Source organism: Hyla sarda, chromosome 4 (assembly GCF_029499605.1).
Source record: "Hyla sarda isolate aHylSar1 chromosome 4, aHylSar1.hap1, whole genome shotgun sequence".
Classification (NCBI taxonomy): domain Eukaryota; kingdom Metazoa; phylum Chordata; class Amphibia; order Anura; family Hylidae; genus Hyla; species Hyla sarda.
In genome coordinates this window covers 269,584,736-269,612,265 of record NC_079192.1, presented here as the reverse complement: position 1 = coordinate 269,612,265, position 27,530 = coordinate 269,584,736, and the positions used below count along the sequence as shown (strand labels likewise).

The 27,530-nt window shown below is 40.9% G+C and overlaps 2 protein-coding genes across 3 annotated transcripts; one reads left to right on the top strand and one right to left on the bottom strand.

The window, feature by feature from the left end:
- Positions 1-262: 262 nt before the first annotated feature.
- Positions 263-1,724, bottom strand: LRRC10 (leucine rich repeat containing 10). Of its 2 annotated transcripts, XM_056574156.1 has the most exons (2): positions 1,141-1,724; positions 263-840 (listed from the first exon to the last, which is right to left on the bottom strand). In XM_056574156.1, exons 1-2 carry the CDS (start codon positions 1,279-1,281, stop codon positions 397-399), a joined length of 585 nt encoding a protein of 194 aa, XP_056430131.1. In that variant the 5' UTR covers positions 1,282-1,724; the 3' UTR covers positions 263-396. The 2 variants fall into 2 exon arrangements, with proteins under 2 accessions (XP_056430131.1, XP_056430130.1); XM_056574155.1 differs by having other exon boundaries at positions 263-1,724.
- Positions 1,725-9,648: 7,924 nt separating this feature from the next.
- Positions 9,649-24,272, top strand: LOC130369215 (cathepsin E-like). The gene is given in 10 exon segments (XM_056574158.1): positions 9,649-9,813; positions 10,387-10,564; positions 14,691-14,808; positions 17,768-17,886; positions 18,654-18,853; positions 18,932-19,054; positions 21,132-21,276; positions 23,199-23,297; positions 23,381-23,547; positions 23,549-24,272. Coding segments are annotated over 10 exon segments (1,263 nt in total). The 5' UTR covers positions 9,649-9,757; the 3' UTR covers positions 23,607-24,272.
- The last annotated feature ends 3,258 nt before the right edge of the window (positions 24,273-27,530 follow it).

Genomic DNA, 27,530 nt, shown 5'->3' with positions numbered 1-27,530 from the left:
TCTCCCTGCTAATACTAGAGCTAGGTCAAGACCGAGCAAAACTTGTGACATGTCCCTAGGACAAGTTAAAAAGTAAGTAAAGTAACAGGGAAATATTAAGATATGAAAGCTGAGCTCGGATTGGTTGAAATGTGAATGTAGGACCAGTTTGTGTGTCCAGCAAAATGATAAATCTGGGCCAACTGAGAATAAGTAAGAGGCAGAAGATGCATCTATGTTATTATGCTTTGCCCTATGATGTGTGCAGTGAAACATTATAAAACGCTTATATCATAGTTTTACTTACAGAAAATTAACTTGAATTTCAGCAACTGAATTTATCATATATAAATATTTGTGGAAAATGTTTTCATTCAGTCAACATTCCTTTTTAAAGAGTCTATACTTTTATATCACTCAGTTGTCCTTGATGGTTAATGCAGACGTTGCCTCTTGTGGGATATCACTGCTCGCAGCTGGTGGCTCGTTCGATTCTGCTGGTTGTGTATCTTTATCTTCTGCAGCTTTTTCAAGCTCGGCTTCCACTTCAAACCTCTTCTTGGGTTCTGGGCTCTCTTCGGACCATCGTCCCACTCTTCGAACTCCCTTTGCTACTTTAGGCGCATTTTGACATGGATTATGGTCGTAGATAACAAGCTTCAGTCCTGTCAAGTGCATCAGACTTGGGAAAAATCTTATACCATTCCGGTCTACGTCAATTATGTCTAGGAAAGGCATTTGTAGTAAAACAGGTGGAAATTCCGTGAGGAGATTCCCTGACATCCAAATGCTGCGCAATTCTACAAGATTTTTCAGCTCCATGGGAATGTTACGTATTTGATTGCAGCCAATATGAAGTGTCTTCAGGAGGGTCAGTTCACATATGAAAGAAGGAAAATGGGTTAAATAATTGGATTCAATCCAAAGAGTGTGCAGGTTCTTGAGGTAACATAGCTCCTGTGGAAGGTCTCTAATATGATTATTTCCAAGGTATAATATACATAGCTGCTTTAAGCTGCATACAACTAGTGGAAGAACCTTAAAGTTGTTAAAGTCCAAGGCAAGGATCTGGAGGTTCTGTAGTAGTTCAAGCTCTGGAGGAAGGTTGTTTAAATTGTTGTCGCTCAAGTATAACTTGACAAGTTCTGTAAATGCACATACCCTTAGTGGAAACCTCCTCAGCTGCATACTGCTCAAGTCAACCATCTTATCGATAGGCATTTCTTCCAAGTCTCCTAGAAGGTATTTTTGGCAAGTGTTAGATGGGATGAAAGCAATAATTCCTCTGATCGTGTTGCCCATCTTCTATGCATTTACATACGCTTCATGCTCAGAGCCTTCTGTTTCCTCCTGGACATTATTTTATGGAGTATGCTGAGAGTGGCATTTCCATTGTTCCATTGCGACACATTGTTTACATGGTAACTGTGATTAAACTCAAGAGTTACTGATAACTGGAGGAGCGTCTGGTGATGAGAAGGACAGAAATGACTTTAAAGAACATTTCTCCCATGTCTCTAAGGTCTGAACAACTATACAAACAGTAAGGTTAACATACCATTTCAGACTCTGTGAATTGACTGTTTCTGGCAAAAGCTTACGAAAAAGCAGAGGGGGAAATAAAACATGATGTGCTATGCACATTGTTATTTATGGAGGTATCTACATCCTGATAGTGGATGTTTAAAAGTTTGGATTTTTAAACTTGGATAAATCTCCGATAAACATTCCAACAAAAGTCCAGATGTAATCGGATTCTGTTTAGAATACCTGTCAAGTGTAAAAGTAATGTTGATGGCTAATGGGTGAATAATGAAATACGTCTTTAAAGAATCCCAATTGCTAATGCACACTGGCTCTCTCACATCTCAAGTGCACCCTCAAGTATAGGTACAGAGTTGTGCAGGTATGAACAGATAAACACATTAGTAACTTCAAAGGACCCCTTTATGTCTCATATTTTCCATCTATGATCTATTTTAGCTATGAGAGGCCAGCTTTGTAGTTTACCATCTTGGCAGTTCCAAAAAGAATCCTCCAAAAGTGAACTCCATGATGTCACTACAAGACCTATAACACTACCATGCTCACCCAAAATAAGACCCTAGTTGCTAAAAACGTAATGTATGTTATTTTAGCAGTAGAAATGCTGTGTACATATCGCCTTAATTATACTGACCCACAGAATAAAGATAACATCATTTTTACAGCACAGTGAATGGCATTAAAATAAAAAGTTGCATCAAAATGTACCCCTTATATAAAGTTCAAAATGTCACAGAAAAACAATCTCAGAATTACTTCACTCAGAAAAAGCAAGTTATTACCACTGAAAGAGAGACAGGTCAGATTTGAAAGATGGGGCTCGGTCATAAAGGTAAAAATGAAGAATCACTGAAACAGTCTGTCATTCCTTTGCTGCGCTCCTGCTTGATGCTTTGGCCACTTTCCCTCCCTCCCTGCACCGGGTGTATTGTTGCTATGTGAGTACTGAAGCTTGAATAAAGTACAGTTATTTATTTACGACTGGTGAGTGCTATATAGTTCTCTTGTATTTTGGACATGTATTGGATTCTAGCTTTCATATGAACTCAGCACCGCAGTCTATGATTCACCTGATTCCTGTTATCCTGTCGAGAGCTTGTAATAGTCTCCCACAGTGCCTATCCAGTCTCCTCAATGCCTATGACATCACATAATACCACTTTTGTGACGTGTGGCAATCAAAAGAAATCCTGGCTAGGTGTGTGTGTGTGTGTATATATATATATATATATATATATATATATATATATATATATATACATATATACACACACACACAACCACCATCATTACCACCATATACTGTGCCATAAACAGTATTGCTCTTAGAGGTATTCCCAAAATTTAAAATCCTGTGGATAGGGGATAGATAGGTTATCAGTAAGGTCTGCCTGCTGGTACACCACCGATCACCAGAATGGAAAAGTAATGTCCTTGATAATGCTTCATACGTGTATGAGGGTATGGTTAGGGCGTGCCTGAGGGTGTGGTTAAAGGGGAACTCCGGAATATAAAAATTGTCCCTCATACTGCCGGCAGTAAAAAAAATTAAGATGTACATACCTTCCTCCGCTCCCCCGAGGCCTCCAGTAACCGTCTCCGGTCTCCACCGCCATCCTCTTCCTGGTTGCCGGTGGTCGGAGAATCATACTGTGCTCAGCCAATCACCAGCCGCAGCGAAGTCCGACTCGGCCGGCGATAGGCTGAGCGGCAGTGTGAGAATGCTTCAGGACACAAAATTCTTCACTACAACGGCACCTGCTGCCGGGGCCGAAAACATCACACTGCCGCTCAGCCTATCGCCGGCCGAGTCGGGACTTCACTGCAGCTGGTGATTGGCTGAGCGCAGTAAGACTCTCCGACCACCGACAACCAGGAAGAGGATCGTGGCAGAGATCGGAGCCGGAGGCCCCGGGGGAGCGGAGGAAGGTATGTATCTTAATTTTTTTTACTGCCAGCAGTATGGGGGACAATTTTTATATTCCGGAGTTCTCCTTTAAGGGCATGTTTGAGGGAGTGGTTTGGGAGCGTGGCTGGGTTATGGGTTCTAGCCCCGGGTCTTTTGGAGATCTAGCAACGCCCCTGATAAATGGTATCCTCAGTGCTGAGAAATACATGCAGATACGTATTCATCATGCAATACAACCAAGGAGGTATCAGATTGGCTCCAAATGTATTCTGCAGCAAGCCAACTCCAAACGTACAGACAATGTCATTAAGAAATATCTTCAGTCCTGGAAGGGATGGCATGGCCCCCAAAGAGCCCTGATCTTAACATCAGTGAGTCTGTCCAGGATTACACGAAAAGACCAAAGGATTTGAATGAGATCTGTGGTTAGTTCTCCAAGATGTTTAGAACAACCTCACTGTCAAGTTATTTTAAGAACTGTGTTCCACCTCTCTCCATACCATAACCTAGTGAGAATATTGTGTGCATAGTTAAAAAAAAAGTTAGCAGTATCCAGTCCCAGTATCTTGCATCAAACTATGTGGCAATATGCTTAAAGTATTCACTACATTATAGCTTTATAGCAGGATGTTTTGTTATAATGTCAACTGAATTAACTGAATAAATACTTTTGTATAAACATAGGCTACCAAGTCTATAGTTATAAACAGGGCTGGCTCCAGGTTTATGTGGGCCCTTGGGTGACAAAGCCTCAGTGGGCCCATGTGAAAGTATCTAGTGCACCTAGAAACATCTAGGGGACCCTACTGTGTTATACAGCCTTACCTTGCTGTAGCCAAATGTTCATATGTTCTGAATGGGGATTTGAAGTCATTTGCTGACAGCCCTTGTAATGTGCAGTTGAAATGTAACATGCCCAGTCCTTTTCTCCTACCACATCACCTGTTCAAGGAAAGTTTAGAAACCACCATACACACTAGATAGTCAACTGATCCAGCGGAAAATTGTATATCCAGCCAACTTTTCTCTAATGTCCTGTATTAGAAAAAGTTATAACTCTTCATTATATAGAAGAATTCCAGCTCTTTAATAGATCTAATAGCCGTCTTTATTCACACAAAGTTACATGGATCACAGGTACAGGACAGGATGTGACGCGTTTCGGCCAGGTGCTGGCCTTACTCATACACTGATTACACACTCTAAGAATCGTATATATGGACATAACTCTTCATTATACTTCAAATCAGCTTTATTTGTCAAACTGCAATACATGTTTTGGCATCTAGTTCACATTTTAGATAATTCAGGAATATAAAAATCTAACGTGTACATGTTTAATTGGCTTTCTAGTGTAATACTAAATAGTTGGACTGGAGGAATTTTTTTTCAACCTCATAGAGAATGGCGTTATGTATAAATTATGTTACAACACATTTTAGGAATGAAGTACTTATCTGTGTTCCATAACTTTTACATATGGCATACATTTATCTCTTCACTGCATAACTCTCTTCATGAAACATAAATTTTCGGTCTGCAAGTTGCCCCCTTATCTTCTGTCAATATTATTGTACTTCATGCAGCAGAACAGGTATTGGTATATCAAGCAATAATCTATTGAGATATTGCTGGGCCAAGTGGCAATATCAGGCAATGTTAAGAAGCCCCATAGAGAATAAATAAAACGTGGGCTGCAGGTGCTATTTAGGTGCAGTTTTCCTCCACACTTGTGATTGGTACGGGTCCCAGCTGTCGAAGCCCCACTGATCAATTTCTTATCCTCCGAACAGCTTCAAATAAAATGTGTGCAGCCATCTGCAGCCATCTAGGGGGAGCCTAAAATCTTTCTGCGTGCATGTAAGTTTAATGGAAGCTGTATGTATTCTATTTGTATTCTAAAGCATCCATTGAAATAAAAGTGTTTCAATGTTATACATGGCCACACCAAGTAATAGTTTTAGACACTAATTTAGTCCCCAGAGGTGAAAAGCCTTCTTTACCAGAATAACTGTGAATTTATGGAACAGTCTACCTCAGGAACTGGTCACAGCAACAACTGTTGAGGGCTTCAAAACAGGCTTAGATACATTCTTAGAAGACAATAACATTTATTTGTATGTAGAAACATAGAAACACATCCCCTTCTTTTTATACACCCATACCCCTTCCCTTCATCCATCTCCACTCCTCCTTGGTTGAACAACTTGATGGACATGTGTTATTTTTCAATGGTACTAACTATGTTCTATAACTTTGTAACCCCAATCTTACTATAATAAATGCTTTTAAATCAATCATTTGTTCCAGGACAGAATATGATCTTTCTGGAGAAAGAAACATGAGTGAACCAACAGAATTAATCATTATCAGAAATCATCAATTGTAAAGGTCATCGTGCCCCTTGGATCATTCTGAATGGCATCGGTACAAAACAGATTGTTAGCTGGAGAACGGAGGGAACATGTAATGTTGTCAATTACGCACATAGATTAAAAAAAGTGTTGTCTGCTGTTAAAGTAAAAATGTCATGGTAAGTAAACCAGACCACAGAGAAGAATTCAGTCTTTTCTAGCAAGTAGAAAGCTCAGTAAGGGCAAATAGAAATAGATATTTCCCATAATAAGAATCATTTCCCAGAATTTGTTTTAGTAGTAGTAGTGATGCAACAATGTCTATTGGTTGGAATATATGAATATATATATATATATATATATATATATATATATATTTATTTATATTTAGTGTTCAAGGAACAGCAGCACACAAAATTTGTGCAAAAAGTGGTATACGTTTATTCAGTCAATCCAGTGCAATCCAGAGCTACCTCCCTTTCTATGACTTTACTGTTATATAACATTGGAGCTGATATTTAATGTTGTAGGTCTTAGTTTGGGTCAATAGTAAGAAACACCCCAAAAACGTAATGTTCTATTTTAAAGGACAACTGTAGTGGAACACTTTTATATATGCTCGTGCCCGGGCCTCAAAAATAAACAAAATAAACGTATACATACCTTCCTACGAGCCCCCGTTGGTCCGGCACAGGCCTCACGGTCTGGCAGTGCTGACCTCATTTCACTTCCTGGGGACGGGGTCGCCGCAGAGCCGTCGGCGTATAACCGGCCACAGCGATGTCCAGCTCCGGCCTGTGATAGGCTGAGCCCAGTGTCATGTAAGAAGCCAGCCAGAGCTCCTTACATGACAGTGGGTTCAGCCTATCACAGGCCGGGGCGGGACGTAGCTGCAGCCGGTGATACGCGATGGGTCTGCGGCGACCCCGTCCCCAGGAAGTGGAATGATGTGAGCACTGCCAGACCGTGAGGCCTGTGCCGGACCAACGGGGACTCGTAGGAAGGTATGTATGAGTTTATTTTGTTTATTTTTGAGGCACGGGCATATATAAAAGTGTTAGGCTGGGTTCACATCACGTTTTTGCCATACTGTTTTCAACCCGTTTTTCAAAAGAAAACCGTATTGCAAAAAAACAGATGGAACAGTATGGGAAAAAGTAAACCGTATGCGTTTTTAAACAGTATATTGTTTTTAAAAGTGCATACAGTTCTGTCAGTTTTTGTAGAAAAAAAACCTATACGTTTTTGAAAATTTTGTACATTTTTAATGGGAGGGGTCTTGGGTGGGGACTTTAGGATGCAAATGCGCATGTGCAAAGTAAAAACGTATACGTTTTTCCCGTATGGAACCGTATACATGTGCGTTTCCCATTGACGTCCATGTAAAAAAAAAACGTATGCGGTTGCAGTACGGTTTTTAAACCGGAGACAAAATCGTGGTCAACCACGGTTTTGACTCCGGTTCAAAAACCGTACTGCAACCGCATACGTTTTTTTTTTATATGGACATCAATGGAAAACGCACATGTATATGGTTCCATATGGGAAAAACGTATACGTTTTTACTTTGCACATGCGCATTTGAATCCTAAAGTCCCCACCCATTAAAAATGGACAACATTTTCAAAAACGTATGTTTTTTTTTTTCTATAAAAACGGACGGAACTGTATGTACTTTTAAAAACAGTATACTGTTTAAAAACGCATACGGTTTACTTTTTCCCATACTGTTCCATCCGTTTTTTTGCCATACGGTTTTCTTTAGAAAAACGGATTGAAAACAGTATGGCAAAAACGTGATGTGAACCCAGCCTAACACTACAGTTGTCCTTTAAGTGTTATTTATTCAGTCAATAGTTACCCCCCAAAATTAAGAGCTAATAATATAATAATAATGCCATATATGTCTGCATTGTATAATTTATGACAAAGAGAACCAAAAATATATTTTGTTTTATATGTGTCACTTTACATGCAGCCTCCAAACATGGAGGATAGTCATCCAGATGCAGATATATATTCTTGGCACAGATCAGGCTGGGGTAAAACAGAATAAAATTGATGTCATCAGGTTAAGGTGTGGTCATTGGTGCCTGATCCCCTGGCACCCATGCCAATTGCAGTTGTGTCCCACGGGATATTTAATATTGTGCAAGCTGATATAAAGTATTGTGCACTTTGCGAAGAGGGGAACTTTGTAAGTTCTTTATGTTTTGTTAGGCTTTATTTTGTAGGTTTATCTTTTTTTTTTTCATTTCTATATATATATTTTTCATTGATATATGGGTATTACAAAAAGCCCTTTGGTTTCAGTGATGTTATCTGGACCAAGGCTGTATTTACCATTAGGCACCCTCAGGCTTGGGCCTAGGGCAACAGAGTTGAAGGGGTCAGCACTTTAAGTAAAAATTATTGCAAACACTTTTAATGCAGCTGCCCCCATGCTGTGGCCTGTCGAAAAAAAATTCCCCCCTTTTGGGTGAATCTACATGGGTCAGAACTACTGCAAAATTTACCTGCAGATTTGCAGCCCCAGCATGGTTTAGTCCAGGCATAGGAAACCTTTGGCACTGCAGATGTTTTGGACTACATCTCCCATGATGCTCTTACAGCCAAAATGCTGACAAAACATCATGGGAGATATAGTCCAAAACATCTGCAGTGCCGAAGGTTGCCTATGCCTGGTTTAGTCAATCACAAATCCATAACATATGGTTATGGATTTGTGATTGTTTTCACCGCTTTATGTGTTTAAGGGTAAGATCTATGGTGAATCTGCTACAAAATCCACATGTAACACGTCTTTTTTGATGCATATTTGTAATACATTTGCATGAAAAATTTCTAACATCTGTGGAATAAACCTAATAGGGTGTATTCAGTCCGAGTGCCATGGGGAGCACAAGCTATAAATTTGGCCCTGATCTGGACCTGAAACAACCAGATCCCGATGACTGCATGTGCACGAGAAGATGGAAGTTAAAGCCATATCTACTGGAAATATAATGCAGCTCTGCAGACTGCCACACTTGTAGCTGCCATATATTACATGAAGTGATCATGAAGGAGTTCTTTGCTATTAAAGGAGTTACCCAGGAATAGAAAAACAGAGCTAATTTCTTTTTACTTTTTTTTATTTTTTATTTTTTTAATGCTCCCTGCCCGAATCCAGGTTGGGTGTGGTTCTGCAGCTCAGTTCCATTGAAGTGAATGAAGCCAAGTTGAAATACCACACACCATCTGGAGATAGACGGGGAGAGGTTTTTCTATTCCTGGATAACCCCTATCCTTCTTTTTTTGAACAGTAGTAGTCTGGTCACCATTAACCCTTCTGATCACCAGAATAAAAGGGCTGCAGCACTACTGATCAGCACATTAAAGAGGCTTTCCAAGTAAATCTAATTGAATGTCTATCCACAGAATTGGCCATCAGCGTATTGCCCCCTGAACCCCATCCGATTAGCTTTTCTGCATAGCTACATCGCCTGCACTACATAGAATGGGGTCAGCTGGGTTACTATAATGGGAGCTACACTGCAGAACTGAGTACAAAGCCAACTACTTCTTTTCCCTATTCACTAGGTGCACCATGCTTATCAGCTTATGATGCCGTATCCTATGGATTGGTCATCAATTAAGTTTCACTGGAAAACCACTTAAATGGCTTTGGTAGCACTGTATACTCACAGAATATGCCATAAATGTGTGATAGGTAGTGGTCCTACTTCTAGGACTCTCTCTTATTGGGAGAATAGAGATCTTCTGCCCCAATTTCATATATATAGATGGAGCAACTTTTCTACCTTGCAGGAGACAAGCTTTGCATCAGCACCTCCTATTCTCTGAATATTTCACAATGACTGTGCAGGTTAATGCCCTGCAGTAATTGATTGACCTGAGCAGAAGCACATTGTGACCTTAGGAAATATACAAAAGACAGGGCATCACTTCACCTTATCAGTGACTAGCAATGAAGCTCGCAATTGTACTCGTAGTCTGTAGTCATATAACCACAGCCCTACAGAGGTAAGAATGCATAAGAAATGCCACCACAGCTGCTCTGGATGTGTGGAAGAGAAGACTGTGGTATATTATTTTTTATTTAATTTTTTTGTGCTACAGCATGGATGGTTAGGAATAGTTTTTTGTGCTTTATTACGTTATAAGGGTTTGGACTAATGAAAGTATACAGAGAATACTCTTTGTTAATGTCTGTTTTGCTGTAATTGTAGTGAGAAAAAGGAAACCTGTCATCACTTTTATGCTGCCTGAACCACAAATCATTGGGGTGGTGCGGGCTTCTTCTCTTAGTCTTAACCAGCCTTGGTTGATAGATCTCTCTCCCTGCTTGGGTTTAGGGAAAAGTCTATCAACCACAGCTGTTGGGGATGGAAAAAGCCACTGGGAACCACCTTCATGATGTGCGATTCGGGCAGCATAAAGGTGATTATAAGGTTATGGATGGTGTTGTCTCTCATCTCATTGAAATGACTGGGACTGAGCTGTCATATAACCAAAGGACAGGCGTGTTGCCATTTTCTTTAAAGAAAACAGCCATATATTTGGGTTACACTTGGCTTTTGTATTTCTTTCTTTTAGAATCCCCCTGGTAAAAGTCCAAACGATCCGTCAGCAGTTGCGGCAAAATAATGAACTAGAGGAATTTTGGTTAAATCATCGATCTCAGGTCTTTGCTCAGAAGTATGCTCAATGTTTCTCAGATTCTATCTCATTTGCAGCTGGATCAACAGCAGAATATCTCTTTGACTACATGAATGTAAGTGTTCCCCCAATAAATGTAACAAAAAAGATCCAGGATGGGGGCATCCATGTGTAAAACAGGACTATGGGATATCTGCACAAAACAAATATTGTGGAGCACTCGGATTTTACTTTTATTCATTAATTGCTAAAATGTATGTAAGGAAAAAAAACTTTATAGGGACATGTCAGACGTTTTGCTGGAAATCCGGGTGCTAAGACCTCCAAAAATGACTAAAATGAAGGAGCAGAATTGCTTAGCTAAACACTGTGCCCAGTTGGCACTGCATGGTTCTAGAAGGGCAGCTTGAGCAGTGTATGGATTTATAGAAAACCAATGGGACTTTTTATAAATGCATACATGGCACGCCTGGTTTTCTGAACAGAAATGAGTGATGAGCACAGGGTGTAGCTATGACATGTCAGAAGTTAAAATTAGTAGTGCACCTTTAACCCCTTGAGAACATGCAATATGCATATATGTCGCTGTGTCCTGGTACTCCCAACACAGTGATTGAGCCAAGCCGGCTGCGATGTCTGCCATTAACTAATAAATCCTGGAATTTTTAAACAGAAGTAATTCACAAAACTGTTAACTTTCTGGTGCCAGTTTATTTGAAAATGTTTTTTTCCTTTGAAATACCCCTTTAAACAATTATAGGGGGTTTTACCAGGATCTCAAAAACAGGGATCCAAGTTGCATCTCTGAATGAAGCGGCAAGATGCACGTGTGTCGCCACTCCGTTCATTGCCTGTAGACGCTCTGGAGCAGAGTACTCCTTTAGTATTCTTATTGGTGTGACTTAGGTCCCCGTTTCTGAGATCGCAGGGTGTCCTGGTGGTCAGGATACTCTAGATTCCCTGTGGATAGGGGATAAGTGTATTAAGTTGGAATTCCCATTTAAAAGAAAGGAGTGAAATCAGAGACTTTGAATTGTGTAAAAAGCAACCACTTTATATATTTGTAGGTCATTTTGGCATGCAACGGGTCAAGGTGATTTTGGAAACAGTTAGTAACTTAGCTGTCACTGACTCCTAAAGGCACCACCAGGGCATCATATACAAGTAGCTGATTCAACCCAACAAACAATGCCTTGCTAAAAGCCATCAGTCATCTTGGTGTCTAACTTTGCCCGTAAATGAAACTGCAACTGCACCCTGTTAAAGAGACTGTGTTTATTAGGTGTGTGGGAGAAACCAACCTGTTCTAGAGACTGTTACCATGATGTTTGTGTACAACGTCTACATAAAATAATATTATGCACCAAAAATGTTTGTTTCTGAAAGTTATGTTTTTCTATTCTTATAAAGCCCCAGTAATATTCAGTAAAGTTAAATATGTATCTTAATGGAGGCATCGATTAACTTATCAATAGATGAACTGAATCATATTACATTGTGCTGGAATATTGGATTCCATCTGTGTGGGATATGGTTCGAGGAAGGAGTTCAGGATGAGGATGTTGACATATCATGAATGAGAGCATGCTCATCCTTGAGAAAAATCTCGTTGTAAACAACAGGATGGGAGATATATGTAGAGGTTATGAAATTATGTAACTTGCAAAGCACCTATGGGCAAGAATGAGCTATAAATGCTACTATAAACAGGAATCACTCAATGTAAATATGTAATCAGAGATGTGAATGAGGCATGGGGTGATGGAAACCAGACTCAGTGTTCTTCCAGTCTGCCTGTTCATGAGCGGGCTGCACATGCTCAAGCTTTATTTTATACTTTACCTTCTAACATCCATTATGTCTGTGCAGCGCTGGTGCCCTTTAACACAGTACAAATCTATCTATTTCTTTCTCTCTCTCTCTCTCTCTTTACTATCTATCTCATATCATCTGTCTAATATCTATCTATTTATGGACTATGGGAGCGCCGGAGATACTTGAGTACATTGCTTGTGTATCTCTGGCTCTCCCATAGAGAATACATGAAGCCAATGCTGACACGCTGGTCCATGCACAGGCAGAGATGGGGCTCGGTTCTTGTGATTGCAGGGAGTCCCAGTGGTCGGACCCCTGCAATCAGACACTTATCCCAGGTCCTTCGGTTTTAAAGTACTGAAGTAACCCATTAAAGTTATAATCCCTCCCGTAAAAAATTTCTGCGGATGTCCATGGTAGGATCTCAACTATGGAACCTCCCCCTATTGGGCAGTCAGGGATCAACTAACCCTCATTCCACCAGATAATCCCTACCTATCAGCTATTATGGCTCATCTTTTTTTTTTGAGGAAAAACCCTTAAAATACCGTATTTTTCGTCATATAAGACTCTCCGGCATATAAGACGCACCCAATTTTAATGGATAAAAATCCAGAAAATAAAGATTCTGAACCAAATACAATGTAAAGTATAGGACAGTGATCTTCTCTTCAACCTGCGGACCTTCAGATGTTGCAAAACTACAACTCCCAGCATGCCCGGACAGCCGTTGGCTGTCCGGGCATGCTGGGAGTTGTAGTTTTGCAACATCTGGAGGTCCGCAGGTTGAAGACCACTGGTATTGGAGGTTGTACTCACGTGTCCCCGCCGCTCTGGACCCGTCACTGCTCGTCACTGCTGCCCTGGATGTCGCCTTCCATCGCTGTCGCCGCGTTCCCGGGGGGTCCCCGTCGCTCCGGAACATCTCTGCTGCCTGGTATCCTCGCTCTCTGTCGCCACCATCACGTCGCTACGCACGCCGCTCCTATTGGATGAAGGGATGGCTTGCGCGACGACGGGATGACGACGAAGGAGAGCGCCAGCCATGCAGGGGATCCCGGCATGGAGCAGACACCGAGGAGGCAGGTAAGGCCCCTCCCGGTGTCCTGTAAGCTGTTTGGGACGCTGCAATTTCACCGCGGTGGTCCCGAACAGCCCGACTGAGCAGCCGGGTTAGTGTCACTTTAGCTTCAGGTGCGGCGGTCAGTTTTGATCGCCGCGTCTGAAGGGTTAACACAGGGCATCACCGCGATTGGTGATGTCCTGTATTAGCCGCGGGTCCTGGCCGTTGATGGCCGCAGGGATTGCCTCGATAGGACAGGGTTTTAATGTGTATTTGCCGTATAAGACGCACCAACTTTTCCCCCCCTAGTTTTGGGGAAGAAAAAGTGCGTCTTAAACAGCGAGAAATACAGTATGTTTGTTTCCAATAAAAATGGTCCATTAGGTCCATATGTTATCAGTCTGCCTTTAACTATTTGTGAGATTCTTTTTTTACTTAACAGAATGGATGCAACAGGAAACAAAATGTTTTAAGGTACCCAAAGTTAGTCTCCATGCCCTATTATAATGGTTATTCCTGCACTACCCAAATGTTGTAGATATTTTCATGGATTTTTAAAATTGTGACATAAAATTAATCTTTATTTAGATTCCACAGCACTGTACAAAATAGGGGATACTTGCACAAACAAAATCAGTCATTAGGTTATTAATCAAAGAGGCATGAGGCCCCTGCTCACAAAAGCTTAAAATCTACGAGGAAAAAGGGGTGACACAAGACATAAAAAAGTGCTTGATTTGCACAATGGTCAAGCCATATTTCTAAATGTGAATGATCCTGTCACCCAGCTAGTCTCTGTGTATGTACGTATATGAAGCACATTAGAATGCTAAATATATTTGCGCTTTTATTCTCCTTTGAGGAGATATAATAAAATAAGTACAAGAAGTGTAACCTAATACAGCATAGGAATGCTTGTGTGTCCTCACTGGCATGTCACATTGTATTTTAGTCATCTAAAACAATTGCAAAATAGATACAGATAATGTTCTTCAAACTGTGAAAGATAATGTTTTATTTTTGGCATATCTGGTGTATAACAGGCGCCAGAGGGCAGAGGTGTGGCACTGCTTCTGAATCTCCCCCTGTATCACAGGGCACAAGCTGAACATACTATTAGGGCTGTTAGCATGCTACAGTAAATGGATAACCACTCTATGGCGACAGCTCTTCATGACATTGCCAAGGAATCTAAATACGCTATAAACTTACATAGTTATTACAAAAAGCGTATCATTTGTAAAAGAATTCTTAGAAAAGAATAAACAGTGAAAGCAATGACTGGGGGAATATAATCCTTTAGTATTGTCCTAGAGAAGCTCTACAGGTACATATTGATCAGCCATGGGTTTTCTACTTGCAGGCCCAGTATTATGGACAGATTAGTCTTGGGACTCCTCCGCAGAACTTCAGTGTAGTCTTTGACACTGGCTCCTCAAACTTCTGGGTCCCATCCTCCTTCTGTGTCAGTGAAGCGTGCCGTAAGTTGTACGATATATACCTTACAGTAAAGTAGTTATTGTAGCTACCATTTTGTAAATAATAGAGAATATAAGCAAGAATAATTTATTCAGAATGATTGATAATAACACTTGCAGTATAGAAGGTTTTAAGAGCTTGTTCACACTGCAGAAACCACATGGATTTTGACATGAAAATGCATTGAAATCTATGCAGTTTCATATAAAAAAAAACATCTCTTTTTGATGGCCACTTTTTCCATGCAGTCCAAATTGTTTCCCCCATTTATTTTTAAATATCTAAATCCAATGAATAAAATCTTTAGAAGAGAAATCACTTTACTATGTTATTAAGTAAAATGACGAAAGAAGTGGGAACTAAGAGATAGGACAGAGATCACAAATACAGTGCATAATTCCTTATTTCAGGGAAGAGATATCTTGATGGGCTAGATTCACAATAGATGTACTACTCAGTTGCGTTGCTAGGGTTGGTGTCACCCGATGCGGTAGAAAATGATGTCACCCCCGCCCTAACAACATATTTTTATGTCCTGTTGTAATGGATGCCACTCGTGTAGCACTTTGTGGAAATTATTTGCAGTGTAATAAACAAATATACCAATGCAAGAGAAGTCTTTAACTTTTAAAATGTACAGCTCCCAGTATGATCTAGGTGTATGCTGGGAGTTGTTGTTGTTTCACCTTTCATTACTGCAAAACGTACAAGTGACTACAGCTCTGATGATATTAGTGACTACAGGTGACATCTTCTCTATAGTCTTTCCTTATCTAATTCAGATGATACATACCGCCAGGACTTGTTCCAGATAGATCTTCTCTCTACTGAACTTGATGCCCATGTGGCATTGTTCCTCACTTCGTCAGTGGATTCTGATCCTCTATATGAAAACAATAATTAATATAACCCTGCCAGACACTGTACCCTCTGAATATAATACTTCCACACACTGCACTCTCTGAATATAATAATGCTACACACTGTACCCTCTGAATATAATACTTCCACACACTGCACTCTCTGAATATAATAATGCTACCACACTGTACCCTCTGTTGATAATACTGACATAAACTGTTCCCCCTGAATATAATACTGTCACACACTGAACTTGATGCCCATGTGGCATTGTTCCTCACTTTGTCTGCGGATTCTGATCCTCTATATGAAAACAATAATTAATATAATCCTGCCAGACACTGTACCCTCTGAATATAATACTTCCACACACTGTAACCTCTGAATATAATACTACCACACACTGCACCCTTTGAATATAACCTTGTTTTATACTGCAGCCTCTGGATACAATACCACAACATATTGTGGCCCATAAAAACTGCCACCCTAGAATTTTCTTATATTATACATCATACCTCTGAAATTCAAAACACTCCCGCTCCACCACTCTATTGTACTGCCTCTGCTGATATATATATATATATATATATATATATATATATATATACAGTACAGACAAAAAGTTAGTTTGGACACACCTTTCATTCAGAGTTTTCTTTATTTTCATGACTATGAAAATTGTAGATTCACACTGAAGGTATCAAAACTATGAATGAACACATGTGGAATTATATACATAACAAAAAAGAGTGAAAATATGTCATTTTCTAGGTTCTAACCTTTTGCTTTGATTACTGCTTTGCACACTCTTGGCATTCTCTTGATGAGCTTCAAGAGGTAGTCACCTGAAATGGTCTTCCAACAGTCTTGAAGGAGTTCCCAGAGATGCTTAGCACTTGTTGTCCCTTTTTGCCTCACTCTGCGGTCCAGCTCACCCCAAACCATCTCGATTGGGTTCAGGTCCGGTGACTGTGGAGGCCAGGTCATCTGGCGCAGCACCCCATCACTCTCCTTCTTGGTCAAATAGCCCTTACACAGCCTGGAGGTGTGTTTGGGGTCATTGTCCTATTGAAAAATAAATGATGGTCCAACTAAACGCAAACCGGATGGAATAGCATGCCGCTGCAAGATGCTGTGGTAGCCATGCTGGTTCAGTATGCCTTCAATTTTGAATAAATCCCCAACAGTGTCATCAGCAAAGCACCCCCACACCATCACACCTCCTCCTCCACACCAGCACACCTGTGAAGCGAAAACCATTTCAGGTGACTACCTCTTGAATCTCAACAAGAGAATGCCAAGAGTGTGCAAATCAGTAATCAAAGCAAAAGGTGGCTACTTTGAAGAACCTAGAATATGACATATTTTCAGTTGTTTCACACTTCTTTGTTATGTATATAATTCCAAATGTGTTAATTCATAGTTTTAATGCCTTCAATGTGAATCTACAATTTTCATAGTCATGAAAATAAAGAAAACTCTGAATGAGAAGGAGTGTCCAAACTTTTGGTCTGTACTGTATATATATATTTTCACACCCCTCCTGCATACCATACCCCATCTCACAAAGCCACACCCACCATTTAAGCCACAACCATTTTATTTTCTACCCTTTTTGTGCATTGGTCCGGCATGCAAGTCCCGCCCACTTCCACAGGATATGAGGATTGGATATGAGGATGGGATATGACAATGAGATTTAACGGCAGGGTATGAGAGCGTGAGATGAGGATGGGATATGAGGTGAGGATGGTAGGTTTGGGTATGAGGACGGGATATGAGGTCCGGATATGAGGATGGAATATGAGGTCGGGATATGAGGACAAGAACTTCCTCCTATATTGCTTTTCCTTCCCCACAAGGATTAGATAGGAAAAACCGTGAAACGCCAAGGACCCAGCTAGTGTATTTGTGTGTGTGTATATATATATATATATATATATATATATATATATATATATATATATATATATATATATATATATACATTTTTTACACGGCATGTATACTTCCTATTAGCACATGTACTATTTTGTGGGACTAATACCGTTTATATATACATAAATATCAAACTAATATGTCATCAATTACTCTCAGGTGTGCATGAGAAATTCCAGTCTTTTCTATCCTCCTCCTATCAGCATGGCGGAAAAACTATCTCAATCCATTATGGCACTGGACAACTTGTTGGGGTAACGGCTAAAGATACACTCCGGGTAAGAGAAGGTCTTTGTAGTCAGAAAAATAAGTTTAAATGACGCTGAGTGAATCTATGTCACAAACTATTATTACAAGTTCTACAATCCTGTTAGTTTCAGGATATGGTAACATATGGCACCTGTGGTAAAAAAAAGATGTGTGACTAGATCTTACTCAGATTCAGGTCACTGTCATGTAAACCTCTAGAGACATTTCTTCTGTGAGAGGGAGGGCAGGTGGATGCTGGGATATCTCTGTATAACAAGCATTATTGTCCAGTAGATTACTATTGTACCTGCAGGGCAATACTGTAATGTTTAATTACCAGGTATATTCCAGGTTAGATATACTTTGTATGTAAAGGTAAACAATCCTTTCTAGTCACCAGATATTACCTATTTACACTCCTAAACGGAATGTTATGGAAAAAGAGAGTCCAGGCCTATTCTCTTTTACCTGTTTGAATACAATCAACCTATAACCAATACAATCTCACTGCTGCTTTGCCATGGCTCTACATTAAGGGCCCATTTACGCTACATATTTTCCAAGCAGAATTCTGCTCCGGATGTCCGCTTGGAAAATATGAAAATGCATGAAATATGCATGAAAATATGAAATGCATTGCCGTCTATTGAGATGGCACACTTCCAATCGGTCCTAGAAGAGGCTTGTTTTACTGGCGCCCGCTGCAGACGGAATCTTCGTCCAGAATATATTCATGTAGAGATTTGTGTTTGTGTTTATCTGCTCCTATGGTAATGTGTCCTCTGTTCCCATTCAGATCAGTAACCTGACAATTGTTGGGCAAGATTTTGGACAGTCAGTGATGGAACCAGGCAGGACTTTTGTACTGGCCAAGTTTGATGGCGTTTTGGGTCTGGGTTACCCTTCACTTGCTGTTGGTAATGCAGTCCCAGTATTTGACCAAATAATGAAGCACAAATTAGTGGATAAGCCAATATTTTCCTTTCATTTAAATAGGTAAGTATAAAACTATAACACCATGATACAGGGTGAACAGTTAATTCTGTGTTTTCAACTTATCAATAATTTTTCCAGAGATGACACTTTTAAATATGGAGGAGAACTTATACTAGGGGGTATAGATAACTCCCTGTACAAAGGACCAATTCACTGGATACCCCTTACAGAAAAGGGGTACTGGCAAATACGGCTTGATAGGTAAGTGCAATATGAATAGATAGAATGTTATAATAGAGTTTTAATCATTTTGATAAACTTTTCTGTTTAAATAATGTCTAGGCAGTAAAATTCCTGTGCTTGTTTAGAATTCTAGACATATTTAGTTACTCCTTTAGGCTATGTTCACACAAAGGGGGGACTTTATCATTAGTTTTACACAGTTTGTTTTTTATGGTGGTGTAATGTCACAAATTTCCCGCAACACATTAAGACTACTTGACTACTTTGTAGTGTGATTATACCAATTACACAGATAACAAACCCTCACTGTAAGAGAGGGGTATCTAATCACCGCTATGTACTCCGAGGGTATAGATTACTGGACAATGTACCAGCTGCATAAACAGCAGCAAACTTCAAAACCATACCAAAAAAGGCTGTAAGCAGACACGTATGCAAAAAAGTGACAATCTTCTGTTTAAAAACAAAAACATATTTATAAAAATACATTGATTAAAAAGTACGAACAGATACCCTCATGCAGAGAGCACAGATGCAGCCAGCAGACGTCCACTCCTACGACCTTTTCAGACGGACTTTAGGGATGGACATCTCCTGGCTGCATCTGTTCTCTCTACATGAGGGTATCTGTTCGTTTTCCCCATAGCAGGGCTTTGTACAGCCCTCTCTAGTCTTTATATGCACTTTCTATCTATTGTAATGCATGGTGTAACCCGCGGATACCTGCTCTATTTTTCTCTTCAATAAGAATTTTATTGTAATTTTAACAAATATAGAAAAAAGTAACAAATTGAACTTCTTGTTATAGCACAGTTGTGTAAACATATACAAAGAGAGCAAGACAAATATGTAAAAGTTCAAAAAGTCTCGACAAATATGCAAGTAATATACGATAATAAACTTCTTGACAAGTTGTCTTAATAAGCTGAAACGGAGCAACTTCAACAGACCCTTTATATATCTTTCCATCTACCTGCTCTATTTTTCACTTGTATTTGTGCTATGATGTACATGCCCTTACAGATGGGATTTGCACTACTGTTTAAAGGAGTAGTCCAGTGGTGAACCCAGTGGTGAACAACTTATCCCCTATCCTAAGGATAAGGGATAAGTTTGAGATTGCGGGGGGTCCGACCGCTGGGGCCCCCTGCGATCTCCTGTATGGAGCCCCGACAGCCCGCGGGAAGGGGGCGTGTCGACCTCCGCACGAAGCGGCGGCCGACACGCCCCCTCAATACAACTCTATGGCAGAGAGGAAGCGCTGCCTTCGGCAATCTCCGGCTCTGCGTTAGAGATGTATTGAGGGGGCGTGTCGGCCGCCGCTTCGTGCGGAGGTCGACACCCGCTATCTGGCCGGAGAGCCTGGCCCCTGTACAGAGAGATAGCAGGGGGCCCCAGTGGTCGGACCCCCCGCGATCTCAAACTTATCCCCTATCCTTAGGATAGGGGATACGTTTTTCACCACTGGACTACCCCTTTCATACCTCTTGCCCAGGAGACACCCTATTTTCCAGTTGCCATTCCTTTCATTTTTATACATGTATTTTATAAATGTGCTTTTGTTTTTAAACAATAAAAATTGTCCCTTTTTTGCATACGTGTGTTTGCTTACAGCCTTTTTTTTTGGTATTGGTTTTGTTGAATGTAGTAGTTGGGGATTTATCAACTGTAACAAAAAAAATTCCCAATTTTTTTACACAAACACTCAGCCCAGGACTACACCTAAAAACTTGTTTACATCTAAGCTAGTGCACCTCTTAAAATGTGGGGGAAGTACACATGACATATGCCCAGGCAAATGGGGATATCAAGAACTTGAAAACCCTACATATGCACACTACATAATGGCCCAGATTTATTAAACTGTGTGAGAGAAAAATTGGAGGGATTTTCCCACAGCAGCCAATCACAGCTCAGGTTTCACTTTACCAGAGCATGTCAACTGAGCTGTGATTGGCTGCTGTGGAAAAATCTTTCCACTTTTTCTCTCGCACAGTCTGATAAATCTGCCCCTTGTATTAGACTTCATTCTGTATTAACGCCATCCTAACGGTCTTATTTTAACATGTTTAGCGTGTTACTTCTTTTCATGTAGTATCAAAGTTCATGGGAAAGTAGCATTCTGTCCGAAAGGATGTGAGGCTATAATTGATTCAGGCACTTCTCTTATTACCGGACCTAGCGAAGATGTCAAAAAGTTGCAGAAACTGATTGGAGCTTCACCCTGGATTTTTGAAGAGGTAAAAACATCAGATTTTGGAAATGTAATAAATATTATGTTTTTACAGCCATTGAACTGTTCTTTTCAATCCCAGTGAATGTCAATATGTGGCTTTTGTCTTATAAGTGAAATACACTGGTACGTTATCTGTCCTGGTATGAAACTGCCCTACTTTTAGGGGGACATTTATCAAAGCATTTAGTAGGGGTTTTTTTTGCTTAAAATTGTCGCAAAATTGTCGCACGTGCGCCTACACTCTTTTTTTTCTGCAACTTTTTGCATGTTCAGTGCCCTAAGCAAAAATTGAAAATCTTGCTTACCAAAGCAAAAAGTGATTTTTGACTTGCAGTGGTCAGAGATTTATCAAGTGCAAAAGTCGCAAAAAAGTCGCATGGCATGAAATAAGCTACGAAATTTACTCCAGCTCAAACATGGAGCAGAAAAAGCCGCTACCTAAGCAAAAACTGAAAAAGTGCTTACGTGAGAAAATTATTACGTAAGAAATTTATCAGCAGGCTGAAAGCAGTTGATAAATAAGTCACACATAAGCAAAAAAATTAGTAAGAAAAAAATAACTAAAAAAAGGAATACATAAGCAAACATTGATAAATGTCCCCCTTAGTGATTCATGTGACACCACTTCCAATGTTGCAGGGACACGCACCTCTATTATATTGTGTTGCCATACACGTGGCTGGCATTTTATATTTGCATGGAGTGTCATCCTCATGCATCCTACTCTGAAAGACATAGCATTGTGCTACACATGCCTAACTATGGAAATAAACTTCTATATTATAGAAATAAAATGCTACTGCTACAATGACTAATGCAATGTAATATTTTGGTGCTACAAAAGGTGTTATAAATATATATACCGTATTTTTCGCCCTATAGGACGCACCGGCGTATAAGACGCACCCAATTTATAGGTGCAAAATCTAACAAAATAAAGATTTTGAACCCAATAGTGGTCTTCAACCTGCGGACCTCCAGATGTTTCAAAACTACATCTCCCAGCATGCCCAGACAGCCGTTGGCTGTCCGGGCATGCTGGGAGTTGTAGTTTTGCAACATCTGGAGGTCCGCAGATTGAAGACCACTGCATAGGAGGTAATACTCGCGTGTCCCCGCCGCTCCGGACCTGTCACCGCTGCCCTGGATGTCGCTCCATCGCTGTCGCCGTGTCCCCGTCGCTCCGAAACGTCTCTGCTGCCGGCCTGGTATCCTCGCTCTCTGTCGCCGTCATCACGTCGTTATGCACGCCGACGCACGTACGCGATGACGAGGAAGGAGAGCGCCGGCCATACAGGGGATCCCTGAACGGAGAAGACACTGAGGAGGCAGGTAAGGTCCCTCCCGGTGTCCTGTAAGCACTAACCCGGCTATTCAGTCGGGCTGTTCAGGACCGCCGCAGTGAAATCGCTGCGGTTCCGAACAGCCGGGTTAGTGTCACTTTCCCTTCATACGCGGCAGTCAGCTTTGATCGCCGTTTCTGAAGGGTTAATACAGGGCATCACCGCGATCGGTGATGTCCTGTATTAGCGGCGGGTCCCGGCCGTTGATAGCCGCAGGGACCGCCGCGATAGGGGTGTATTCGCCGTATAAGACGCACCAACTTTTTCCCCCCAGTTTTGGGGAAGAAAAAGTGCGTCTTATACGGCGAAAAATACGGTATATATAAATATATATACACACACACATATATATCATTTTTTTTCTAATATGCAGTAGTTCTGTTGCTATGTTCACTAAGGTATTTTACTACGCTTGGATTCAAAAGAACTAATACTTTGTGATGGAAGAATAGAAATAATATAAGCATGTGTATTGCAAAATATAACCATATAAAACTGATAACTGGTACTCTAGTGGTAAAATCCTATGACAACTATCACCGATCTTTCTGTTGAATTCTTATGCCTGTGATGTATTTTATAGTACACAGTAGACTGTAGAAGCATAACAAATCTTCCAACGGTGACGTTCACCATTAATAAGAGAGATTACACCATAACTCCTGAGCAGTACGTACTAAAGGTAAGTACACTGCCAATATTTCTGTAGGCCATAGGTAACACACAATAAGGTAGCATTATTATGGTGTTTTTTCTTGGTGTTAGGAGCACACCGAAACATCAGCAAAGTGCTTGACTGGCTTTCAGCCTCTGGATTTGTCTACAAAATCTGGGCAGCTATGGATCCTGGGAGATACTTTTATGTCAAAGTTTTACAGCATATTTGACCGTGAAAATGACAGGATTGGACTGGCAAAATCCTGCAAAAGGAAACAGACTTCCTAACACAGAACCTGAAGAATCCTCTAATTTGGAAATGTTCCAATCATAATTTCTGAATATTATCTCTAGAAGGAAAACTATCACACATTCATTTTATCATGTGATCTTCATTGCTCTTTACAGAAATGTTTAGTAACAAAGCTGTAGATAAGCCTGTTCCCTGAGTTATGGAATTTTTTTGTATACACTTTCCTGAATAATATCATACCTCAATTATGAACTATGATCACCCAATTATTTTTTTTTAAATAAAATATGTAACCTTTATAAATTCTGAGAATAAATAAAAACTGACAATGTGGGACAGTTGCCAATAGCAACTGGTAACTTTACCTATTTTATTCTCTAAAATATATTTTAAAATGTAGAACGTTTGAGCAAATATTTCCCTTGTACTTTGTTTTATTTAATTTTCTCTATATATTTCTGATACATATCGTATTTATCGGGGTATACCACGCACCGGCCTATAACACGCACCCTCATTTTACCAAGGATATTTGGGTAAAAAAAGTTTTTTACCCAAATATCCTTGGTAAAATGAGGGTGCGTGTGTGTGCATGCGTATACCCCGATACACTGTTTCTGACCCCGCAGAAGCCTCCAGGAAAGGCAGGGGAAGAGAGGCCGTCACTGCCCGCTTCTCTCCCCCTGCCTTTCCTGGGGTCTAGAGCCCTGCTGCCACCGCTTCTCTCCCCCTGGCTATCGGTGCCGCTGCCCGTTCTCTCCCCCTGACTATCGGTGCCTCCCCCATCCCCGGTAGTATAATTACCTGTTGCTGGGGTCGGGTCCGCGCTGCTTCAGGCCTCCGGTGTGCGTCCCCTGCGTCATTGCTATGTGCTGCACGGCGCGGCGCAATGACGAGTGACGTCATTGCGTCTCGCAGCGCATAGCAACGACGCAGGGGACGCACACCGGAGGCCTGAAGCAGCGCGGACCCGACCCCGGCAACAGGTAATTATACAACCGGCAATGGGTACCGCTGCCCCTTCTCTCCCCCTGGCTATTGGCGCCGGCACCGATAGTCAGGGGGAGAGAACGGGCAGCGGCACCGATAGCCAGGGGGAGAGAAGCGGCGGCAGCAGGGCTCTAGACCCCAGGACAGGCAGGGGCAGAGAAGCCGGCAGTGCTGGCGGTCTCTGCCCCTGCAAAGCCGCTGCAGTTCATTGATTTAAAGTGCCCGCTTTAAATCATTGAACTGCAGCGGCTTATCGGCGTATAACACGCAGGTAGACTTTTGGCTAAAAATTTTAGCCTAAAAAGTGCGTGTTATACGCCGAAAAATACGGTACATTAGATAAATCATAAATGTATGGCAAAATGATTTTTAGAGCCAGATTTCAGATAGACACGAGTTATATACAGTATAATAAAACTGAAAATCTGTAAATATTCAAGATATTCTATCATCAAAGGGGTACTCCCCTGGAAAAACATTTTTTTTAAATCAACTGGTGCCAGAAAGTTAAAAAGATTTGTAAATTACTTCTATTAAAAAAAAATCTTAATCCTTCCTGTACTTATCAGCTGCTATATGCTCCACAGGAAGTTCTTTTCTTTTTTAATTTCCTTTCTGTCTGACCACAGTGCTCTCTGCTGACACCTCTGTGCATTTTAGGAACTGTCAAGAGCAGGGGAGGTTTGCTATGGGGATTTGCTCCTCCCCTGGACAGTTACAAAATGGACAGAGGTGTCAGCAGAGAGCACTGTGGTCAGGCAGAAAAGAACACCAGAAAAAAATACAACTTCTTCTGTAGTATATAGCAGTATAGAAGTAATTTACAAATCTGTTTCACTTTCTGGCATCAGTTGATTAAAAAAATAAAATAAAAATGCTTTCCAGGGAAGTACCCCTTTAAATAGTATTGACATCTTGCCTTAAAAGTATAACTCTGCATGTTTTTGTATTCTATTTTCCATTTGTTTTTGTTTTTATTATAATACAAATTTTATTCATTTCTTGCTGGTATGACTTCTCTATAGTCCCTGGACCTTACCTTAACCATATTGGATATGCTCTTTTTTATAACTCATTTTGAATATTCTCCTGTAAGATCATCCTTCCCCAATAAAATATTTCTTTAATCCCTTAAGGACCAGGCCAATTTTATTTTTGCGTTTTCGTTTGTTCCTCCTCACCTTCTAAAATCCATAACTCTTTTATATTTCCTTCTACAGACCCATATAAGGGCTTGTTTTTTGCTTGACCAATTGTACTTTGTAATGAAACCCCTCATTTTACCATAAAATGTACTTTTTATTTTTACATTATTCAACTTTTTTTTTAATACACTTTTAATGTCCCCATTGGGGACTATCTATATCAATCCTTTGATTGTTAATACTGTGCAGTGCTATGCATAGGACACAGCACTTCTCAGTATTATCGGTGATCTTCTCCTCTGGTCTGCTCGATCGCAGACCAGAGCAGAAGACCCCGGGAGACGGCATCTGAGGGGTTAATGGCGGACATCCGCGCGATCGCGGATGTCCGCCATTACGGGCGGGTCCTGGGCTGCTGATAGCAGCCGGAACCTGCCGTAAATGACGCGAGCACCCTTCCGATGCTCGCGGTCATACACAGGACGTAAATGTACGTCCTGGTGCGGGAAGTCCCGCCAAACCAGGACGTACATTTACGTCCGTGGTTGTTAAGGGGTTAAACAGATTTCATGCTCTTGGCCAATGCCGGTCCTGCATTTGGGATTGGTACAAAATATTAGCCCATCTGTCCTTTATCAGGTCACAAATATAACAAAATAGGAGTATATAATCATGAAATAACTATAGCATATTTATTGTAAATGACAAAAGGATTTTCCTTTGGCTAGATACATTATTTCATTCTTCCTCATGTCTGTTCAGTCATCCAGAATGCTTGATAAAGCAATGGACTCATTGGGTCCGATGGATGTAAAGCGTGATCTCTCTATAAACACTTTAGACAAACATTTTAATGTGTTTCTTGTAGGCAAGTGACAAAGGTAACATCAGCTATAACATCCAGTCAACCAGTGGCAGCCTAAATTTCATATTACAATCAAGTATTGGCAGAAAGTATTGGAGAAACACAATAGATTACAATGATGGCTGTTGACAGTTAAAGGTAGATTCCATAGTTTTATCTAAGAATAAACAATTTGGATCAATGTAATTTTGGAAGTATACCAGTGAGGGGAAATGATTAGATAAGGGAGTATTCCAGCTAGGAAAAATGTTTTATAATGGAGTTAGGTTCTTTACAAATAAAAAGGGAAGCGTGCTTAACTGTCCTGCTTCCCCCCAGCTACTGCTTTGACAGCTCCCAGTCCCCCCTGATCCCCATTCCCTCTGATGGATCAATTGTGCAGGAAATACCCACTAAGCCAGTCAACTGCCACAGCTGTGGGTATTTCCTGAAGGATCAACATGTAGGAAGTAGGGCACAGCAGTGAGCAATGGGAACCAGAAGACGTTGGAACGGTAGCTGGGGGAAATCAGGGCAAGTGATTACTGATAATAATCAGCAGGTTTGGTACACGTGTGGCACTCCAGGAGCAAGCTTACAGTCCCTAGTTTAAACACTCCTCCATCCTTCGGGTCAAGCACAGTTGCAACCTCCCCATGAGGTACAGCCCGTCCCTACCATATAGTCTATAGCTGAGAGAGAAATTCTCCATGAATCCAAACCCTTCCTTCCTACACCAGTTTTACCTCCCTAATCTTCCACTGCCTCTCTAGTATGGCACATGGTACAGGTAATATTTTTGAGGACCTTTTACCTATAACTTAGTTTGTCATTGGTGCCAATGTGCACCACTAGGTGAACTTTAGTTCCTCCTAGTAATCAGTCAACTTGATCTGTCATGTGTGAACGTACGCACCAGAAAGACAACACTGATGATCCTGGTCTTTGAGACAGATTGCCCTTGAATTCCCCACTACCACCACCAGTCTGGCATTCCCTGCTCTCCTACTCCCCTTCTAACTGGAG

Coding starts and splice junctions, on each gene's coding strand:
- LRRC10 (XM_056574155.1), bottom strand. CDS start 1,281: ATGGGCAACACGATCAGAGGAATTATTGCTTTCATCCCATCTAACACT.